This window comes from Sinocyclocheilus anshuiensis, unplaced genomic scaffold, assembly GCF_001515605.1.
Source record: "Sinocyclocheilus anshuiensis isolate Anshui unplaced genomic scaffold, SAMN03320099.WGS_v1.1 scaffold179, whole genome shotgun sequence".
Classification (NCBI taxonomy): Eukaryota; Metazoa; Chordata; class Actinopteri; order Cypriniformes; family Cyprinidae; genus Sinocyclocheilus; species Sinocyclocheilus anshuiensis.
The window spans coordinates 1,210,825-1,227,842 of record NW_015549577.1 but is presented as its reverse complement, the minus strand read 5'-3'; the positions used below and the strand labels follow the sequence as shown (position 1 = coordinate 1,227,842).

At 36.9% G+C, this 17,018-nt stretch overlaps 1 protein-coding gene and 1 long non-coding RNA gene across 2 annotated transcripts in view; both read left to right on the top strand.

Moving 5' to 3' along the window:
• The window catches only part of LOC107657495 (striated muscle-specific serine/threonine-protein kinase-like), a 91,808-nt gene that overhangs the window by 24,153 nt on the left and 50,637 nt on the right, over positions 1-17,018 (top strand). The window contains exon 2 of the mRNA XM_016445599.1: positions 16,809-16,910. Within this exon, the coding sequence (XP_016301085.1) occupies positions 16,809-16,910 (102 nt within the window). The remainder of the gene's footprint in view (positions 1-16,808; positions 16,911-17,018) is intronic.
• On the top strand, positions 7,997-16,549 carry LOC107657523 (uncharacterized). The gene is made up of 3 exons (XR_001630695.1): positions 7,997-8,037; positions 14,035-14,077; positions 16,515-16,549. It is a non-coding gene; the product is annotated as an uncharacterized LOC107657523 (long non-coding RNA).

Here is a 17,018-nt window from a genome sequence, read left to right as displayed (position 1 = left end):
TGTGTGTTTGTGTGTGTGTGTGTGTGTGTGTGTGTGTGTGTGTGTGTGGAATGAATAATCTACATGCTGCTGTCTGCAGCACCGTTGAGGACATTGATGGTGTCTGCCTACATCTTTCATTAGTCAAGCCAGGGCTAGGACTGGGTTAATTTTTCATTCCAACCCTGGTATTATTTGCTTTTTTTCTGAAGCACAAAAGGAGATGTTAGGCAGAAAGTCAGAGCCTGTGTTTTATCCATTTATACCAATTCAAACTGAATAAACACAGATGCTACCTAACAGTTAATTTTGTTTCACAGAACAAAGATGAGTAAATAATGACACTTTTTTTTTTTTTTTACATTTAGCCTGAACTTTCTTTCTGTCAGGATCACTATCGTCAAAGATGATTGTCTGCATACAGTTTGGTTTGGATTGGTGGTATGGTTCTGTTCTGGGCAAGAACTCCCTGCGTTGTGTTTTAGGGTTGAAGGAAAGGTCCGGACCAAAATTTCTTGGTAAACGGGTGCGGTGACGTTGGTTTTCAAAAAACACAATGGACCATCACCAGCAGATGACATTGCACCCCAACTCATCACAGACTGTGGAAACTTAACACTGGACTTTAAGCAACTTGGGCTATGAGCTTCTCCACCTTTCCTCCAGACTCTAGGACCTTGGTTTGAAAAGAGGACTTTGAAAAGAGGACTTTGGACCACTGGGCAACAGTCCAGTTCTTTTTCTCCTTAGCCCAGGTAAGACGCCTGTGACGTTGTCTGTGGTTCAGGAGTGGTTTAACAAGAGGAATACGACAACTGTAGTCAAATTCCTTGACACGTCTGTGTGTGGTGGCTCTTGATGCCTTGACCCCAGCCTCAGTCCATTCCTTTTGAAGTTCACTCAAATTCTTGAATCTATTTTGCTTGACAATCCTCATAAGGCTGCGGTTCTCTCGGTTGGTTGTGCATCTTTTTCTTCCACACTTTTTCCTTCCACACAACTTTCTGTTAACATCTGTTAATTGGCAATTAATTTTTGTGGCTTACCCTCCTTGTGAAGTGTGTCAATGATTGTCTTCTGGACAACTGTCAGATCAGCAGTCTTCCCCATGATTGTGTAGCCTAGTGAACCAAACTGAGAGACCATTTTGAAGGCTCAGGAAACCTTTTCAGGTGTTTTGAGTTGATTAGCTGATTGGCATGTCACCATGTTCTAATTTGTTGAGATAGTGAATTGGTGGGTTTTTGTTAAATGTGAGCCAAAATCATCACAATTAAAAGAACCAAAGACTTAAACTACTTCAGTCTGTGTGCATTGAATTTATTTAATACACGAGTTTCACAATTTGAGTTGAATTACTGAAATAAATGAACTTTTCCACGACATTCTAATTTATTGAGATGCACCTGTACATAAATGTGCTGCAGAAGTGCCCATGCCCTGTGATTTATGTGACTTGTTCTTGTTAAATAGAGTCATCTTGGTTATTACACTGTGCTTGTAGGGCTTCTGGAATTGCTGCACATTTCATTAGATGGTTCCGTGGGGAGAAGGGAAATAGGAGGCCCTGCTGATCTAAGCGTGGAGAGTTTTCAGTGGATGTGCGGTGGGAACTTGGTCCCTTACTGGAGGGACTGATTTCTGGAGGAGGACTCTCACTGCTTGCTTTAATCACTTTCACATAACTCACATTGACTCTGTATAGAGCACCATTCACATTAAGATAGGAAGCCATTATTTCACTTCCCGCTGGGCGATTGCAGCTATGAGTGAAGAGTTTGCAAGACAGCCTCTCTGATACTCAGAGTGGCTGTTCTTTGAATGTGCTAAAATGAGTCATCATGGAAGGCAAGCTGGAAAAGATGTTCACACTACAGTTCTTTGGTTCAGTATCAGTTTTTATTCGAGAGATCCTCATACAAGCAGGGATTTCAAGCTAATTATGTGAGGCTTTGTCTTCTGACCTTTACTATGGGGTACACTGTTTGATCAAAAATACAGTTAAAACAATAATATCGCAAAATATTATTATTTTTTTTAATACATTTTCTGTTTTACTATATTTTAACATGTAAATTGTTCCTGTGATGGCAAAGCTGAATTTTCAGCAGGCATTACTCCAGTCTTCAGTGTCACATGATATACATTATTCTAACATGTTGATTTGGTGCTCAAGAAATATTGCTTATTATTATTATTAATGTTGAAAACAGTTGTGCTGCTTAATATTTTTGTGAAATCCATAACACATTTTTTTCAGGATGCTTTGATGAATAGGAAGTTCAGGATTTATTTGAAATGTAACTTTTTTTTTTGGTAAAAGTCTTTACTATCACTTTTCATCAACTAATGCATCCTTGCTAAATAAATGTAGTGATATTTTTTTAAATATAACAACTTGCTGACCACAAGCGGTTTCTTTCTTTTAAATTAAAATGTTAATAAATGTAAAAACAACACAAGGCCAAGAACAAGCATTGTTTGTGTTCACTCACCGAGCCTTTTTCTATAACTCTGTTAAGCATAATAACGGCTTTGCAACGTTGTTCCCAAATCATTTGCCAGAAGTGACCACAAGTGTTCCTCCAAGAAACATTTGGGAAAAAAAAAAAAATATATATATATATATATATATATATACATATATATTAGTGCTGTAAATCAATTAAAAAAATTTACTAATTAATCACACATTTTTTCTGAAATCGTGTTTAATCCCACCTAACATTAAAGTTTTTAAATATACTTTTATATTGCAATAATTTTCTCATTCAATCTTCAAATTAATGAAGAAACAACATAGACAGTTTTAATATTTGTTTAATATCATCTTTTTTATGACTGAAGGCGAGTATCACTGATACTAATACTACTGATGTCCCTAGGAAATTGTTTTCTTTTTTCTAATATTTAACCATTGACTATAGCCGTTAACAGTATAATTGAGAGCTGTCAATTTTAACATTTATTAGACTTTAAAAAATAACTTTTAATTTAAGTGAACTTAATACAATCTTCACATAAACCCAGTATAATACATGTCATATTTACCTGTGCCCTTCAGCAAGTAGGAAATATGCAGAAATTGAATAAAGTTATCAAACACTCAATTCTAAGTTAAATATAGATGAATCCTTAAAGCTACAAACGTTATTGATTTCCTTTTTTTGCTTTTGTTCTTTGATTAACAGACACCACAGCAGCTGGGTTATTAGGTAAATTTTTTTGGCTGCTTTAAGAGCTGCCGCTACTGAACATGACACGGATCTGACACGCATTGTATTTTCTCACAACTCTACCTTTTCTGACCCACTTCAGGTCTTAAAGTCTCTACTAATGAGCTGAAGAGTTGAATCAGGTGTGTTAGATGAGGGAGACTCAGAGTTTTGAAAACCACTGCATTTCAGAGACATGTTCTTAAATGTGACTCATATATAACAAATAACATAACTTCATGACTTAACTGACGACATAACTATGACATTGCATGCTTGTAGTTTCTTTTGCACTTTAATATGAAATTATATACAGTGCGCACCGCAGAATTTGTGTGTGAAATTGAAGAGCACGAGCTACGAGCACAGTATAACGGCTGACAGGACAGGAAAATTCATTTTTACTGACATATAGCCTGACAAACATCTCATCTGAGCGCAGTTCACTGTTGTTCTACTGAAGCTCCCTCGTCACCTGTACCTTTTATTTTGTTCTCGTTTGATTAGCGCCTGGCACTGAAGCGAAGTTGGAGTGCGCCGTTTGATGTGGTCGTAAAGACATTCTGTGTCTAAATAAACACGATTCTTGTCAGGAAAAAAGAGACAGAAGCAGCAGTTGTGAGTGGGGTGGCCAACCCTAGCTTTTTTTAGAATTGCAAGAAAAAAAATTCACAATTGCCTTTTTTATTTTATTTATTCGAAATAGCAATCTTGGTTGCACTTGATTTTACAGTATGTGTGCTTATGTGTACTTACAATGTACTAAAAAAATAATGGGTAATATAACGTAACTACATAGGTTATAGGTTAGGTTTAGGGGTAGGTTCAGGGTTAGTACCTAGTTATTACTTAGTTATTGTAATCACTATAATAAGTACATAGTATGTACATGTGAAACAGGACTGTAAAATAAATTGCTACCGAAATCTTTTATAAGTAGTAAATGTTTTACTGTCACTTCTGATCAATTTAAACCATCCTTATATATAAAAGTACTGAACTCAGACTTTTGATATATTTATTTCTATATATTTTGGTATATATAGGGTGGTGCTTACTGTAAAAAGCTTATTGTGTTTAAATGGAAAAAATATATAAATCAACCATGTTAGATGTTTATTATAGCTTATTATTGTGTAGTCTAGTAAATGTGTGTAATCTATTTAATTTTTTGTATTTAACTCATCCTAGAGCTGTGTCTGACCCCTCTACTAGTAACCTAAATCAGAAACATTGGTATTCAGCACCATGAATCAGTGTCTAGGTTAGAGTCAGTGAGGTATGTGGGAATTTTACAGGTCAAAACAACATGAATGCGTGTATCAGCTTTGTGACACCTGGTGGAATAGAGCTGAGCCTTATAATTGTTCTGAAAGACCAATCGATGAGATCCATGAAACAGGGAAAAGAGAGAGCTGTACTGGTCCCTCAGATATTGACCACTGTCTGTCAGAGAGAACGAGAGAGGGCTGAAGAGAGAGATAGAAGAAAGACACACAGAATATGTGTTTAGAATGAGACTAGGTCAATTGGCAGTCTAGTTTGTGACACTGCTGTTCAGATCATTGAACAAGCACCTCACATCTGAGAAAAACAGATTGAATCACAGATTGAGTCAATATGAAATGGCATTCTAACTAGGGATGCACCAATTTTACAAATTCTGGCTTATACTGATATACCGATCATTACTTTTATTTTAATGTTCATTTTGTTAATATCTGCTAATGCATTGAGTATCATGTATTATTAGTTAAAGCATATCAACTAAATATGAGCAACATTATTTTGCAGCATTTATTAATAGATTAATGTTGATTTATAAATATACTATTGTTCATTGTTATTTAATGTCCATTTATAATAGCATTAATGTTCATTTCACTTGAAATGCTACAGATGTATTAGTATACACTTCCCTTCAAATGTTTGGGGTTGTTTTTTTTTGTAGAAAGCTAGAAAGTCGAAGAAGAGCATTTACTGAAAATAAAAATCTTTTGTCACATTATAAATGTCTTAGCTGTTATAGTGCATCCTTGCTGAATAAAAAAAAAAAATCTTATTGTTACTTTGTGCAAAAAGTGCTAGCACTAAATGAGTGTAGGGTGTAGGTAATCTAAATGTCAAAATAATCAGAAATTAACATGCACAATTTAATATCCAATATAGGCAGATATGGATAAATTAAATCTCATGTTGAGCATCTTCCAATTCTGACCCATTTTACTTCTGTTATCTGATGAATTCCTGAGTGAAACGGGAATCAAAATAAGGATTTGTGATATCAGATGAAAATGAATGTTGTTTGAGGCAAAGCACGTTTGGATAGAAATTACTAAGACAAACATTTGGAATAATGTGCAGCAATCCTGATAAGGAATGTGCCTTGTGAATATAAATAAGATTTTGACTTCATATTAATTGTGATTAAATAAAAGAATAATATTTTTCATGGCTGACCATCTGAACTAATAAACATTAAAGTGGTTGTGAACCAATTAAGATGTTTTTTAGTCATATGTGCATTATAAATATATGTTATATCTATGTGATGTGTTTTTGTGCATCAGATTCCCTTTTCAGTACTCTGTGTTTGTAATTATATGCATGTTGGCTTAACATGCAATACATTAAAACAAAAGGACCCAGGTGTGGACAACACTACAGGAATGAAGGAAAACAACCATCCACCTGGGTCATTATGGACACGAGCAGTGACAGCTGATGAGAATGAATAAGGAAATGTTGAAGTTGTCTGGCTCTCTCAAAACATCCTTGATGTTCTGCCTCAGCAGGCGTCAGCCTGTATAATGAGAGCAGTTCGGCTATGAAAAATGGCAATCCATTTCAGTGGCCACGTCATGTAGACCACAGTCCATTTCCCAATGTCATTTTGAGCGTGTTTTTGTTGTATGACATGCACTTTGCTGCTGTAACTGAACAGATTATGTGCTCTCGTGAAATTAAAGAGCTCAAAATCAATGCGTCTCTGCAGACCCCCTTGCTAACATGATGAGAATTCATGATTTCATTATGCAAATCTAAAGCTGCACATGATTGCCTCAGTCTTCTCATTAAAGATATTTGATTTCTGTCCAAGGGATGTAAATTCTAATAAACCTTTTAATAAACCTAAATGCATCAATTAGTTTGAACTATTGGAGAAGGAAATGCGAGGAATGAGTAGACATCTTGGGCTCTGCTGCATGGCGATATACTATGCAACCGTACAAATGTGTACTGATGTGTCATTAATGCTGTGGTAGATATATTGCTGCAGCTATCAGTTGGAATGGACTGCTTTACGATGTTTACAGGTCACAGCCATGACGAAATATGGAGTAATTCCAAATATAGAGCATGACGTTCCCAAACAAGTCAAGATCAGGATTGAGTTGCTGTGTAAGGTGCTGTAAGTTTGTATTTCTTCACTGATTGATTTAAATAGATAAGGGTAAGTGACTAAAAAGAAAAAGATGCAAACTGTCTTATAAAATTTCGAAGAGTACCTGCTTTGAGGTTCTAGGTGGAAAGGATTCTATTGGTGAACCATATTGTTTATGACGTGGTAAGTTAGCAACATGATTGAAATTGTTTAAGGTGTGGTCATATTACCAACATTTTGGTGAAATTTCAAGGGCAAAAACGATCTGTTGTCTCTCATTAGTTGTGTAGCAATGTATGAAGCACACCCCCATGAAAATGTTTTTCACCTTCATGAAAAAAATTCCCAATCATGTGGATTCCTATTGAAATGACTGGATTTCGCCTGTGAAAATTCACAGAACATAACCACTGCTTTAGCCTCCAGTAGAAGCAGAGTTTACGTTGATTACTGTTTCCAAGCAACAATTCGATCTTTGATATTATTTTGCTATATCTCCAACATAAATATATTTTGATAAAAATTGGGTTGCAAAAAGGCACCATCGACTGGAGGCTGCTCTGACGTCACAGACATTGATCCAGAATATGAAACGAAGGCATTGGGTGAGGTGACTCCCGACTGGAGCTGCTGCTGCTGGGCAGGAGAAACACGTTCAGCCTCGGTGCACAACAGAACGAGAAAGTGAAGGGGGGGAAAGCAAAACGAGACATGAAAAAGGATTTGCCAACTGGCATCCCTCAGTGCAAGGCTCAATAGGACTGACTCATTCTCTCTCTTACTCAATCTGTCTATATTTCCCTTCCTCTCTCTCTCTTTTTGTCTTTCTCCCCTCCCTTCCCCCGAAACATTGCAGGGTAGTGGTTTCTCTCCCTTTCTCGCTCTTACTCGCTCTATCTCTCTGCTTACCTCTCCACACACACAGTCCTTTGCTTGCTGCTGCTGGTTGAGTTTATTATTCTGCGCTCTTATTGGTCAACCCTCAAGCGATGGTTTAGAGCCGGGTCTGATTATTTGCCTCTGGGAATCCTGAAGCACTGAGGAGGTGCCGTCTACTAGGTTCTTTTTTCTCTAATGGTTTTTGTTCTGGTATTAGTTTGAGCTGCTGCCTAAACTGAAAGAACAACAGCGCAATATCTGCAGCGGAACAACTTTATAATACAGAATTGAGTTTATAGGGAGTATGCCCAGAAAAATCAAGTTGAGAGAGAAGTTTTGGTCTCAGAGAAATTACATCAGGTGAATTGCCAATCAGTTGGGTACGTTTCCTTACTCAAGTGGCTTTTTCAGCAGTCCAAGCTGGAATCAGATCATGCTACCGATACAATCAGGTCACCACCGGGTTTGACCGTGAATCCCCAGCTTCCAGAAAACGTCACTCCCCCCTCGGTTAAACGCAACAAAAGACCAGGATTACTTCAAGCCATGAAGAAAATCTGGTCCAAGAAACGCTTTCAGGTGAGTCCTTGCATGCCTTATTTTTCTTGCCTTGCATGTTGACTCATAACTGACTGGGAGTTTGAATTTGACCCATATGTGTGGGTTTTGTCATTCATTGCGTTCCGTCTGAGGGAGGCTTGACCCAATTCCCTCCTTTAGGGCTGTTAGCACTCATTCGCACTCCTGCGCCCCACCCTTTTCTTGTAAACAAACGGCACACATCTGACTAGTTGCATGAGGATGATTACAGCTGAATAGGTGACTGTCTATGGCTCATTAAACCCCATCATATTCTGATGCATTCAGCGTTAAGCTAGGAACCCAGGATGCCCCAGAGACAAAGATGACAGCCCCCCTGGGTGCTTTGCTGTCGCCTCATAAGGGGTCGTCCTTAAGGGATAAGAAAACCAAGATATTGTTTATAATAGAAAAGTTTCATTTTGAAACCTGCATTGGATATGCGACTCGCAATGTTAGATTTTGCACCACTACAGAAGACATATGGCAAGTCAGCATGTAGGTTGCTTTCTTGTCCAAATGCAAGAAAACAGAAATGCTCATAGCAGCAACCCATTTTTTCCTGATGCATATTTCTAGGGATCTGTAGGATCGTAAATTTGTCTACCTCACACTTCAGTGCATTAACAGGAAGATTTTTACATCAAGACCATCAACTAAAATGATTGCATTTGTAGTCTTTTATTCACTACATTCAATACGCACTGCAACCAAATAGCATCACATCAGCAGGCTGTTATTGTACTCCCACTGCTAAGGCATTGCTGTGTGGTTGCTAAGGTGTTTTTAGTGTCGCTAAGTCAAAAGAGATCACACGTTCCTTGATATTCTGGATAAAAAACCTGACATTGTTCCAAAACCTGAATACATTCATTTTTCTGTGAAACAAAGGATGATGTTTTGAAATGTTTTTTTTTGTGCATATATTATACATGCATAAATTGAAAGTCAAAGGGGTCGAATGTTCTTTATTTTTGTATTCTGTAGAAAAAGAAATGCATACTGATATTGGAATAACATTAGGGTGTATACATTTTTTTGTGTAAATTATCCCTGTAAATGGCAATTTGTAATATTTTGGCTTAGCAAACATCACTAATGACTGCTGATTTCTCTGTATATAGACCGTCAGGTCAAAATGCAAACTGTGCCCCCTCCCTGGATGGCACATAAAGTGAAAATGAACAATCTGCACACCACCGCTTTGCCATGGGCTGTAAATGCATGAGAGTGGCCTTCTTTTGACAATATGTCATTGTGACATTTTACAGGTGAGAGGAGGTGAGAGCAGGACGAGCTCTTAGCTCTTCCTCTCAGGCCGATAGGAATCCTTGTGAAGATGAAAGGAGAAGTGGGTGTGAAGGAGAGGAGAGGGGGATGGGTGAAAGAAAAAGATAATTGGATCTTAGTCGGCAGACGGAGACAGGCGGGTGGATGGGGCAGAGATTTAGCTTAGAGACCAGACGGATACCGAACAGGTGGCTGAGTCATAGTTTCAGATGTAGGCTAAATGGTAGTTTCATTTTGTTATCCTGTCATTTGAATAATATGTAATTATTTCATCCCTCCATTTGATTTGCTTTAGGGAGAAAACATATCCCATTGCTTGCAAGGCAGCAAAAAAAAGAAGCTTAGGGGGTCGTTTTTTTTTTTTTGTAAATGAGACCACATCAGTGCTGCTATGACACTCAGCACATATCTTGTTTGCAGTTAGCTGTGACCAAAACCTGAAAAAAAGTATTCTTTTGCAAGCAGCATGCTGTGGTATGAAGGGGTGTCTGAATACAGTGTTTGCATAATCTTGTTTACTAAGTTTTTTTGATGGAGTCAAAGATGAATCCTTTACTATGTGGGATCTCACAATCCTGTGCATGTGTGCTTGGTGGAAAGAATAAAAATAGTGCCTGATGGTGTGAAAATGCCAATTTATCAACTTATGATTCAATTTCTTCCCAGAGATAAACATTTTAGTCACTTAAATGTTGGCTTGGTTTTCTCTAAAGCCTGTTTGAATTTGTTCTAGACCATTAAACATGGCATTATGATTTGAAAGTCTGCTTCCTTAAAAGGTGCCTGTCTGTAAATTAACTGACTAGATAGAGAGGCAGCAAGGCAGTTGCATTTGGTTTCAAATGTAGTAATAGTCATTGTGAAGTGTAAAGGTGACTATAAATTATTAAATTTAAATTTTAAAGGAAGACAAGAGCAATCACATTTAGTATACAAACAAGTGAGAAAGAAGACTAGTTGCCGATGGTTATTTTCCTGAACGTTCTTTAATCTTAAAATTTGAGTCTTAAATTCCACTTAAAAGTGAAAATGCTGCCCGACAAGGTACAGTCAATGGCAAATTCTCTGTTTGAGAGCACTCTCAATGAACTGCACAGCATAAAACATACATTGTAAGAAAAATTGTGCAAAAACTGGGGTTTTGGGATAGTAGCCTCAAACCTATACTTTTTTCCTGGTCTACTCCCAAAGGGTGCCTTAAATACTACCGGGAAATATTCACTTAAGGTACTAATATGTACTTTTTAGGGGTAGGTAAGTTGCAGATGTGTCCCATTGATGCTACAGCCCCAGTGAGAAGCTAAAGAATTTTTTTTCTGAACATGTACCTTGCAGAAATTGCTACCAATTGACCATCAATTTAAAACCTCTGGTTAACATTAATGACATTGCATAGTGAGTGACACGGTTTTAAGTGTTTAGAACAAACCTTTAACTAGAATGTCAATACAGTGACCATATACCAGTGTAGAGGGGCCTGTGAATTACGTGAGCTCCCAATGTTTTTTCTAAACCTGCCCTGCTGACTCACAAGCATTAGGGAGCACGATGGGTAGCTGAGAGAGATGTGTTCCTTAAGGTGTGAAGTGATTAACTTGCTGCATTGGCAGGAGTAATGAAAAGTTAGACCGGGTGAGATTGAAATAGCCCACTCGCTCAGGGTTGAAAGAGTGGAGTTAGAGTAGAAGGCAGATACCATAACCCAGATTAAATAGTGCCTGGCAGCATTCATCATACTTCAGCCTGAGCCTAACCTGGCAACATATAAATTACCTGGTGACCAAGAAGGTAAAAATGATGCATAAAAATGGCTAGAGCTGTTGCCTGTGGTGTGGGCTGACAGGAAAAATTATTTGAGCTCTCCAAGGTGCTGACCAACAGGGCTCAGAAATTTTAGTCTGAAGAATTAGAGTGGCTAGAAAAAGACAACAAAAGAAGCTCTGTTTCATGCAGCTGATGTTGTTTGGGTGCCAACTAATGACTGTATCATATTTTTAAAACATTTTAGATCTCTAACCTGTTGAGCTGCCTACTCAGAAAGTTTCAAAAGAGTTTGGCATTTGTATATTGCTAAGCTAATGATACACACACAGATATGAGGTAAAATGTTAAATTTGAATGGATTTAAGTATTTTATTATGAATATTATTCAGTATTGAATTTCGATATAATTGGCATTATCCACCTTTTTTTTTTAATTGAGCTTATTGTAATGCATTCTGGGATAGATTTAACTGTTTTCAAATCGTTCTGTTCTGAATTAAATGTAAGTGTTGTTTGTGATGTTTCTTCTGCTTTACCCACCATCTTATCGTATTGTTTTAATTGATCTTGTAATGCATTCATTGGCTTCATTATGAAGGATACATGCAACTTTGGCCAAAAGAAGGTACTTTAGAAGGCGGCATCTTTATGGGATATCTAGAAAACCCTAGCAACCATCCAGAAGTCTCTAGAAACCACTTAAACCACTGAAATATTTCAGAAGATATATTTCAGTTTTTCAGTAATCACATATATGCACTGAAGAAACATAACTCTAGCATTGCATGTACAATCACAATTTCTTTTGTGATTGTACATGCAATTTCAAATTTAGCTCTAAATCTATCATGTTGAAGAAAACACTAATTTATCAAGTTAATTAGCAATATTCATTTTGTTTTACCAACGAGACTGTATATTATAATCCTGTTAGAGATATGGATATTCCATTTCATTTTATCTTTGTTACCATAGAGCTATGGACAAAGAGGACTCAATTAATTTCATTTTTGTAATTGGATTAGACTATCATAAAAATAATTAGTTGTGGTGCTCTATATCTTTTTGTAGGCGTTCTTGATGTCATACAACATCACTGAATGTCAAATGATGAGTGCTTGAGTCCATGTTTACTTCAGCCTGACCCGGTAAGATGAGCATCGCTCAGCTCTTCACAGCACAGATGGCTGGCTGAAGATCCTCCCTCAGTGGCCTGCTCACAATCAAAGGAGCGAGTGTGCATTTGGCAGGTCATTTTGGATAAGTGTCAGTTTGGAAAATGTAATTGAAGCTTGAAGGGCCCTCTGTTACTAGCAGCTTTCAGAATAATCATGGGACAGGGAACCAAAGCTCAAACATTATGTCAGCCTCACAGAGTCTGCTCTCGGTTCTTTTACCATTTAAAGTATAGATTGGGGAATCAATTGTTTTGTGGATTTATTGTAACTAGTGGTGTTTGAAAAAGCAAGCACCCCTATTATTATTGATCATTTAGGGTTAGCAGTTGCGAATAAATCCTAGAATTTGCATCATTTATGCTAAAAACATGAATGGCAACTCAAACAAATGTGGCTTTTATAGTGAACTGGTAATTTTCCGAGTGATTGGATGCATAATATTTACCCAGTGGACATTAAATGGGAATGGGAAAAAAAGCTCTTTTTCCGATTTAGTTTATTTTCAGAAAATGGTAAATCTAGTTAAATTATCATTACTTATGTAATGCATATACTAATGTTACATAAAGTTGGAAATGTACACTTTCTTTAACAGTGTCTGCCAAGTGCTAATGGTACTTGTAGCAACTCAAGTGTGTGTAGGCTTTGTCAATAGCCGTCTTTGTGTGGACTGACCATAAAATGCATTTCTGTGGTTGCTGTGTTGTTAGTTTTGACTAAACAAGGCAATATAGAAGAAATCAGATCTTTTGCATAATGCATGGAACTTGTGCGGTGAAGTGGAACCGGCCTTTTCGTCCATTAAGATGCCAAACATGGAGGCTAATGACAAATTAACCAGCATCACATGCACATGAATCCTCCTTCGCCTGTGAATTATTTAGATGTTTTAATGCCCTGTAAATGTTTTCTTTACAACAAGCAGAAAGAGCTGAGCTTAAGCAAATTAATTCGAATGGCTGACTTGTAATTCCTCTAAAAGTTCATCCACTTTTATTTGCCTTTCCCCTTCACCAGCCCTGCAAACCTCCAGGCACATGTCTCTGAAACGGCTGGCCGATGTCTTTAGCTAATGTGGTTAGGGAGCAGATTCACGGAAGAAGGGTTTGAAATTACTGGTGCCTCAGCCATTAGGATTTCATTTCTCCCTGTAACTAATGGATTGGGAGTGACAGACAGCCACTGCCTGATACATCCGCGCTGTTGCTTTGGTTTACATTCATCCATTGTGAAAATTTAACACAGGTGGATAGGAAGCTATACTGGGAAGCTGAGAATCACATTTCCCACTAAACAAGATGAATCTGTTTAGAAATGGACAAAAAATTACATGCCTTACAGTATGTTGCTTAAACTGGGAATAACACCTTGTAACAGAATAAGATCAACCATTTCGTAGCCCATTAAAGCTGTACTGGAAGCTTTCATACTTGTCATTTAGCAGATGCATTTAATCCAAGGTGACATGCGGGTACACCAACGCAGGGATTGGCAAAAGAAACTAGCTCCATTTTTTAGCTTCTCAGTCACCAAATGCCCTACATAAAATTAAAAAATCTAGGTTAGCAGAGCAAAGACGGGACATGTTTTTTGAAGACTGACAAGTGGCACAAGTGGTATCCATCGCTTTATCTTTGTTCTCATTTCAAAAGCGCTCTTGTCAGTCTTCTACTGTTTGAAATGCTTGTTTGTTTTGCTCATTTGAAGTGATAAGCATACATTCTGTGCAACCACTAACATACCTCTTCTCTCTTTCTCTTTCCAGAAAACCGGACACTCTAACCGAACATTTGGGCGGTTCACTCATGGTGTGTTTGGCTTTATAGATAACAGGTTATTACAAGAGAGATTTTACGATAACTCTTCAGTCTGTCAGTCATCTAATGTCTAGTCTTTGTTTAAATTCGAGGATGCATTGATTTTTCCTTTTACAATTTGAAAGAGAATGCATCTAATCTTGCAGTATCCATCTGCTAGCAGTCATGAGAACAATGTAAAATTGAAGAATTGGAAGTCATGAGAATGAGTGTATTGAACTTTGGAAATTTAATTGGAATGACATGGAGGACTTTACTGAATTTGAAGAATTTCAACCAGTGTTTAATATTATTTATATTGTTTTAGAATATTTATTAATATTTTGAATGAGCTTTTATTTTCATGTGAATTCAGTTCTAGTGATTTTGTGCTTTTGTGATTTGTTTTAAACTAATGTTTCTATTTAGCTTTATTTGTATTTAAGTTTTAGTAATAAGTAATTAGTACTTTTTGTCATTTGCAGTGGGTATAGAAAAGAATCACCCCCTTTAAAATAATCACATTTTGTTGCTTTGCAGCCTGAAATGAAGACGGACACAGTTTTTGTTTTATCCAGCTGTATTTACTCAGTGCAACTTATAACATCCAAGTGAAAGATATAACACCAACATGAATTTTGAATAACTTTTGCTGAGTTAAAGTTGTTTATGTTTTCTGTTTAGTTAGCTCCTTGATATCTCGCCCAGACTTCTTGTTTCAGTATGAAATATGTAAACAGCCAACACAAGACAGAAAACTGTGCTCATCTTTAATTATGTTCAGCTGTAACATGCAACTTGCCAACTTCCAAAATGTGTTTCTAACTGTGAAGTATCACACAAATGTGTGCCAAAACAAAGTCTAAGCCTCTGTAGCATCTGGAGATTGATGATAAATCATTAAGATTTAGGATTTCCATCACTTGATTCTCTGAGGCAAGCCAAAAAAAGTCATCTAATATCCCTTTGATTGTTATTGCAATCAATCTCTGAATCAAAGCCCTCCATAACCTCATCAGAGACACCTACATCAGAGGAAGTGTTCAGTTCAGACAAATATGATCTAAATTGTGTGCCTTAAGTTGTGCATAAAGTACTTCCGCTGCTGCACTGCTCCCATTACCTCTGAGAAGCGTTTATTATAAATGACTGCTAATGGGGATATCATTCATATTCCTGTCTGATAATTATAATATAATTTAGTCTGCATTATATCAATCTGCACACTCTGAAATACATCTCCTCAATGCAGCAGGTATATGTAACGCATCCTTAGTTTTAAGTACTGACTGTGCATCTTCTTATGAATTGTTAGTGTTGTGTACTTAATTTGATTTGTAATAAATAATTGTATTTTTGATTATTATTTCCTCTGTTATTGAAAATGTCAGTCAGTGTTGTGTCTGTGTGCTTGGGTTTGAGAAGTCATGCTAGACAGATTTTCTGGAATTGTCTGTCTGCTCGCTCTGATAAAGAGGAGCCTAGCAATGAATCAATTCACTTTATGTACAAAGGCACTATAATCTCAGCATCAATAATGCAAAAAGTTTAGCATTGAAGCAGTTTATACGAACTGCTGACACTTTTGCATTGATATGATGAGATTTTAGATGTGGCTCCCTATAAAAGCTCTTTAAATTGAAACTATGCCTTAAATAATTAATAAGACAGGCGGAATTAATGTGGATTACTCTCTTTATTACGTTCTCCGTTGAAGATCAGGAACTATTACAACATTTTCTTTCATGGGAATTCATATTAGTCCTTTATTATATAAGAACCTCATGGATTAAAATGTTGTTTCTGATAATCATTAGTAGTTAGAAATACACAGTAGATTATTTACTGCAGCACCATCTGGGTAACTAAATTAGCCTTGATCTAATTTAAAAAGGATGATAATTTCATCAAAATTAACTGGCTTAATATATTATACATAAATGATTGAAAAATATGCATCGAAAAGCTCAAAATCCTTATCTTGTCTGAGATGAGAAATATTTGATTAACAGTAGTCGGGAATTTGCTGCTCCTTTTACAAATTTATACGGGCGGGATGGAGCCCACAGGGTTTGATGGGCAAATGAAAAAAGATCCTATATAATTAAAAATTAAATTAAATTTAATTTAATGTGTGGAGACTTTCTTTAACCAACTAAGCCTTTAGGTAAGTCATTTTGCATTTTGATAGGCCTGTTTGACCATCATTACCAGCTCTTACCATTGTTTGCCCAATGGAAGTTCAGAAATTATTATAAACGCAGAAAACAAAGCAAAAGCATATAGCAGTGGTGTTGTGCAGCAAGTACTAGTCTCAACCAGGACCAGTAAACTGTGCAAATGTGTCCATTCAGCAGTTTGTTGCTGTGCTATCTGTTTTCTGGGATGGGATTCGTCTCTATAGTAACGGTGATGTCTTGTCTGCTTCTCTCCTCTGCCACTATGGAAGTGAAGTTTTCCGCTCCTGTCGGAAGCAAAGTTATGGTAATGTTTATTTTCATCTTTAGGCTCATTGCAGTGGTTCGTCCTCTCTTTCCCCACCAAGCTCCCATTTCAAACACCATTTCTATTTATTCATTTCACTTATCACTATGTGTCAACCCAAATCTTGCTTTTTTTGCTCAAGTAATGCACTTTTCCTCAAGACAGCAAAAATTGTTTACTCAAATTATTTTCTTAGTTTGATATCCATTATCATTACAGGCAGTAGTTTCTAACATAATGTCTTATTTCTCTGTGTTAGACTCTGAGACTACAGAAGACGAAGCCGCTGAGCCACAAATACCTCTGGAAGCTAAAGAAGGAGCCAGAGGTTTTCAGGATGAGGCCCAACGAGTGCCTGCAGGTACGCATGACGCTTTCAAAATGAACTACTATGTGAACTTTTTTTCAGTCGTATGTCTTAAAATGTGTATTTGCAGAGCTTGTAAAAGAAAAAAAAAAAAAAAAAGAA